Source organism: Hydra vulgaris, chromosome 03 (genome assembly GCF_038396675.1).
Source record: "Hydra vulgaris chromosome 03, alternate assembly HydraT2T_AEP".
Lineage (NCBI taxonomy): Eukaryota > Metazoa > Cnidaria > Hydrozoa > Anthoathecata > Hydridae > Hydra > Hydra vulgaris.
In genome coordinates, this window is record NC_088922.1 from 46,793,318 (window position 1) to 46,799,575 (window position 6,258).

At 30.3% G+C, this 6,258-nt stretch overlaps 1 protein-coding gene across 1 annotated transcript; it reads left to right on the plus strand.

Moving 5' to 3' along the window:
* Positions 1-3,445: 3,445 nt before the first annotated feature.
* Positions 3,446-3,883, plus strand: LOC136078724 (uncharacterized). Its single transcript, XM_065794516.1, has one exon. It carries the CDS (start codon positions 3,446-3,448, stop codon positions 3,881-3,883), a length of 438 nt encoding a protein of 145 aa, XP_065650588.1.
* Positions 3,884-6,258: the final 2,375 nt, after the last annotated feature.

The following is a 6,258-nucleotide window of genomic DNA, read 5'->3' on the forward strand; positions in this document are numbered from 1 at the left end:
GACTATGGGACGGTAGTTAGATGAATCAGATCATTTTCCAGAATTTTTGGATCATATATATGGATCATATGAAAATAGGGATCACAGAAGCCGCTTTTCAGTTGGCTGAAAAGCAAGATTCTGAAAAGCACTAGTTAAATAGCTTTAAAAGTAGAGACAACAGCTCTTGAGAACACTTCTACAAGACTTTAACAGGAATGTTGTCTGGAGCACAAGCTGTATAAGATTATAAGCAGGTAATTACCTTAAATACAGAAACTGGAGTAATACGAATGTCAAGCAATGGACGAACCTGTTTGACAGTTATATCAGGCAGAACACAACTAGTGGAATCAAGTGATGATATTGATGGAAAGTTTTCAGTAAAGAATTCAGCTTTGTCTTTACGTGAAGTGACGATGTCTGAACCATACAATAGAGGTAGAATAATAGATTTGCCCTTATTATTGATACTGTTAAAGATTCTCCAGAAGTCACGGGAGCCTAATTTTTTTGATGAAATACGAGACTTCATAACCAGAGAATAGCAAGCTTTGACGTTAGACAAAACCTTTTTACAATGGTTTCTAGCAATAGTTAACAGACGTCTGTTTTCTGGAGAATTGTTTTGCTGATAGATTTGGAAGTATCGGTTTCAATTCGAAATTACAGCAGCACAATGTGAGGAAAACCATGGAGAAGAGCGAGGCTTGACCTGGAATTGTCGAGAGGTTATAAAAGATTCCATGCCCGCCTGAATCCACGAAGTTATGTAAAAAGCACATTTATCAGCAGGGAGACGTAAGATTTCTACCATAGGGCCATCACAAAGAAAATCTCTAAAAATGTCCCAGTGGTATATAAGAAAAAGGTTGTTTTAAGAGGTAGGATGATAAGTGGATTCTGATGATAAAGAAGAATGAGATAATAATTTTAGAGAGATCAAACCGTGATCAGAATCACTTAACGGTGAATGTGGAGTAACTGAGCACAGACTAGGATCAGAAATAAGACATAATAAGCCGATCACTAAAGTTACAAGATGAGACAGCCAAACTCAAATTAATTTCATGAAGAATATGTAGGTCTAGTGAACTTTGCAAGAAGTAAGACTTAACAGAAAAAAAGTTACGGCAAAGACCATGAATATTAGTGAATGATAAGTTTAGAGAACTTGGTGATGGCGATGGTTTTTTGCGTTTTATAGTTTTTGGTACCTTTTTCATTTTTAAATTTTTTAAAGAACTTAAATCAAAGCATAGATAGTACTCAGTACATTGTTTAATAGCCCAAGCATTTGACTTATTACTATTAATAAAACCCTAAGCCGTAAAAAAGGGCTCGAATGTGGCCTTGGCAATGCACACAACAAGTACAAACAGGGACACCATTCATGCGCAACATTGCACTGTTAGTTCTCTGATATTTTACAGCTGTCGATGGAGTCAGCATCTCTATTGAGCTACCTCAGAGTTCGGGAAACCTGACTAACAGCCAGCCTCAGAACCATAAAACTGAGTTTTAGAGCTGTACTCTTATTAGGAGATAATGGTAGGAGTTGCCTAGTCATAAAAACAGAGACTTTGGAAAAACTTATGTATTAATTCATGAAGATTTAGCATCCTAAACTGGAAACGATGTATTAAAAATACATCTGCGCCAGCCTAAAGATAAAAAAGGGGTGCGAGGCTGGTTGACAGATAGATTCTGTTTATCCTTTCGTTTTACAAAAAGGTTGCATAAACATTTTATACTTTTTAAAATTTTAAAAATAAAAACATGTAAAAATTTAAAGCAAATATTTAGCACGTCTAGAAAAAATAGTTTTTAAAAACAAAACTAACTATAGCAAGTATTGAAAAATTTCTAGGAAAACAGAAAAAGTAAAAAAGAAGTTAAAATCACATTATCAAGAAGTGCATTTACTGCACTTAAGCGTGGGTTTTTAAAATCAAAAACAGAATAAATAGAATCTGATACAAAGAGAAAAAATGTAAATAGAAGAAATTAAAGAAAAACATGTAGCCTTTGTTTATATCATAAGTTATTAATAAACCATTTGTTTTGCTCTTAAAAAAAAAGTCTTTTTAAATCTTATATTAAAAATGAATATGCTTTTCTATGGTTTTGAAAAATATAAGATGTATATTTTATTACATCTTATGTTGAAAAATATATGATGTAATAAAAAACATTGTTTCAAATAACCCCATGTCAACTAATATAATAAAAAGTTACTTGAGATAAGCAGTTTAACACAAGATAGATGACCATGTTCTTCAGGCAAATGAAGCGGTGTTCTTTTAAGATTTTCTCCAATATCAACAGAAGCATATTTTCTAATCGAAATATCCAATGCCTGAAATAAATACTTTGATTTAAAATAATAACTTTAATATAAATTTTTTCTAACAAAACCTATAAAAAGAAGAAAAAAACCTGAATATTTCCTTCTGCAGCAGCATAGTGTGCAAGGGTTTTATACTAATTATCAGCATCAATTATTATGTTAATTAAATCTTGCTCCTATCAAAACTCTTAAACTTAAAAGTGACTCAAAAAAACATTCTTATTGTTAACATCAGTTAAATTGATTTGAACACCACAATTAATCAACTACCACAACTTCCACAAGCCCTTTCCACGCAACACACATAACAGGAGTATAATTGTTTTTTTCTTTAACGCCAAGCATAGCTCCTTTTTTGTCTAATAACTTCACAACTAATAGCCTTCCGTATTGAACTTGCCCTTATACAGAGTTATTTGTAATATATAAATTAGGCATTAATATATAATGCCTAATATATAAATTAATATATATTGCATAAATTAATATATATTGCCATTAATATATAATGCCTAATATATAAATTAGGCATTAATTACATATACATATATATACATACATATATATATATATATATATATATATATATATATATATATATATATATATATATATATATATATATATATATATATATATATATATATATATATATATATATATATATATATATATATATACAGTATTGTGAAAAAGTTAAGAACCACAAAATAAAAAAAAAATTTTTTTTTCAAATAAATTTAATTAATTTTTATTCTATAGATAATAAAATAGTCTTTTTTTTTCAAGCATATAAAATATAGAATGAGAAAAAAGAAAAATTTTTTTTTTTGAAAGTTAGTTAATAGAACCTATAAAAAATAAGGATTAAATATTGTGTTAATTTTTTTTATATTTTTTTTGTGAAAAAGTTAAGAACCACAAAGAATTTTTTGTGCTAAATGCGGCGGAAACGTCTTTTTAAATTTATTTTTCCCTTTTTTTAAAATATTCTTTTAATGACCTGAGTTATTACCAAAGAACCAATAAAAACATTTGAAAAAAGTTAATTTTTTTAAATACTTTTAAAAAAAGTATTTAATTTCAAACAAAAAAAAATTCTTTCCTTTTGAAAAAATGAGCAGAAAAGCTATTACCTATGAAGATCGTGTAAAAGTGGTGCATTTTCACCAGGAAGGTAAATCCGCTCGCGAAATTGGAAGAATAGTAAAGCGATCACATAGTTCGGTGCTAACAATCATCAAAAGATTCAAAGAGACGAAATCTTACGTTGATCGCCATCGTTCTGGAAGACCGCGTTTGACGACACCCAATGATGATCGCCTTTTATTCAGGTTGGCAAAGAAAAATCGAACCATGCCGTTGCATGAATTAAGAAGGGAAAGGAAGCTTTCAAATGGACGTCAAGCCTCGGCATCACTTGTGCGTAGGAAACTATTAGCTAACAATATGTTATGGAAAAAAGCTGTTCTAAAACCGCGACTTACCAAACGACATATAAAAAAGCGAAAAGAATTTTGCCAAAGCGTCAAAGAATGGTCTAAACAAAAATAGAGGACAGTAATGTTCAGTGATGAGATGAATATCGAGGTTGATAACCGAAAAAACCGAATTATGATTCGCAGGCAGCCTTCAGAAAAATATAATCACGATTGTATCGCTCAAAGAACAAAACAAGGTAGCGGGTCGGTTGAAATATGGTGCTGCATGACATATTATGGTCTCGGTATGTTTAAATTGTTTGATGGTCGACTCAACTCTACTTATTATGTCGATATTTTAAATAAGAACTTGTTACCGTCAATTGATGCACTTGAGCAAAGCGTTCCGTTCATTTTTCAGCAAGACAATGCACCATGTCACAGGGCTAAAATTGTCTCTGAATGGTTCGAAAGTAAAAATATTGAGCGTCTAACTTGGCCACCAAATAGCCCAGATCAAAATTGCATTGAAAATCTTTGGAGTTGGCTTGATAAAGAGATTGTCAAGAAAGCACCAAGGAGCCTTGAGGAGTTGCGCAATATTTTACCAGCAATACTTGGAAATGTTCCCAAACATATTTTAGAGAATTTAATAGACTCAATGCCAAATCGTATAAATGAGTGCTTAAAAATTCATGGTAGAATTGCGCGGTATTAGGTGTTAAAAATTATCGTTTTTTATTCTGTGGTTCTTAACTTTTTCACAATTTTTTAAAAAAAATATTACCTATAAAACTTTAAATACATTTTTTATATTTGTTTAAAAGTTTTTATCACTATTATTATTTTTTATTTTGTTTGTCTTTTTTCTAAAATTTATTATTATTATTCTTTTTACCAGAAAAATATATTCGGTTAAAAAAAAATTTAAAAACAAAAATAAATTATCATTTGTTTTTTTTGTGGTTCTTAACTTTTTCACAATACTGTGTATATATATATATATATATATATATATATATATATATATATATATATATATATATATATATATATATATATATATATATATATATATATATATATATATATATATATATATATATATATATATATATATATATATATATATACATATATATATATTCTTGTAAGTGCATTGATTGATTCGGCCTTCGTACAGTTCACAGAAGCTCATACCTTTGTGAGAAAAACATCCCTAGATGCCAACCGAACCTCCACCGCCTTATCGACGATGTTGTAAAAACCTGTCTTAACATTTCTCATTTGCAAATCTTTTGACATAGATTCTTTCCTTGCGGTTTACAACTTGAAAATTAGCTTCATCACACCAAATAACTTTTACCCACTGTTCTACAGACCATTTCAGCCTCTCTTTGGACCACGCTCGTCGTTTATGTTATGTATCCGTGATTAAAAGAATAGGTCTTCTAGCGGCTATGTATGTTTCAATACCTTTGTCCAACAATGTTCGTCTCACGAGCTCTCTGCTAACTTTTGGATTAATTTTTGACTCGTTGAAGATTTGTACTGGTTTTTTGTAGCTGAGACTGGGATTTTCTCTGCTCATTCTGAATATACCACTTTTGTCACGGTTGCTGAGTTTGGATGGTCTCCCAGTACGCAGCATGTCGGAGCCGTCTTGGTAAGTTCCCAGGATTTGATGGTTTTTCGAATGCAATATTCAGAAACGTGAAGTATTTTGCCTATTTGAACGTTTGTGTGAACGTTTGTCTTTGCCATACCAATAACTTGCCACTAGAAACTGGTTTTCGACCCATTTGCACGCAATTGAAATTAATTTGAAATTTACAACATTTCAAGTTCATTTTTAATGAATTAAAAGCTGCCTGATGATGTTGTGATGAATTTTTTGATTATAAACTACTTTTTTTAACTTTATTCAAAAATAAAATATTTTTCGCACTGGATTTATCAAATAATTAGCAAATAATTGATCCTAATTAAAATCGTTTAAACTTTTGTGATACCACTTTATTTGTATCACTTACCTTTTAATGAAATTTCTGAGTCAACAGTGATGAGTCAAAACCTACTTTTTTTTATTTTTTTATCAATTAACCAATTTACCAAATCGGAAAAAAAAATTAGATTAGATTTTTATTTAAGAAAAACGAAGATTAGTTCTTTAAATTCAGTAATTGTTTAAACTTTCGTGAATAGCTGTACAAATGGTTTTTATGAAAGGGCAGTAGTAAACGATAATCAAGGAAGTTGTAAAGAAGAGGACTCTGCAAGAGGGTTGCCACTCATTATTATATGAATGTCAACAGTATTGTGATCTTTGTTTGCAGTAATTAACGGAGTTTTGTTTGAGTTAAAATTTATAAGCCTCTGTGAGCCCCAATCTGTTACAGAAGTGAGATCAGTTTCAAGATCGGCTGCCTGTTCTAAGCAATCAAAAAGAAAAGACAGGAGTATAAAGTTGAGTCATCAGCAAAAAGAGCTACTTCGAATGTAAGGTTG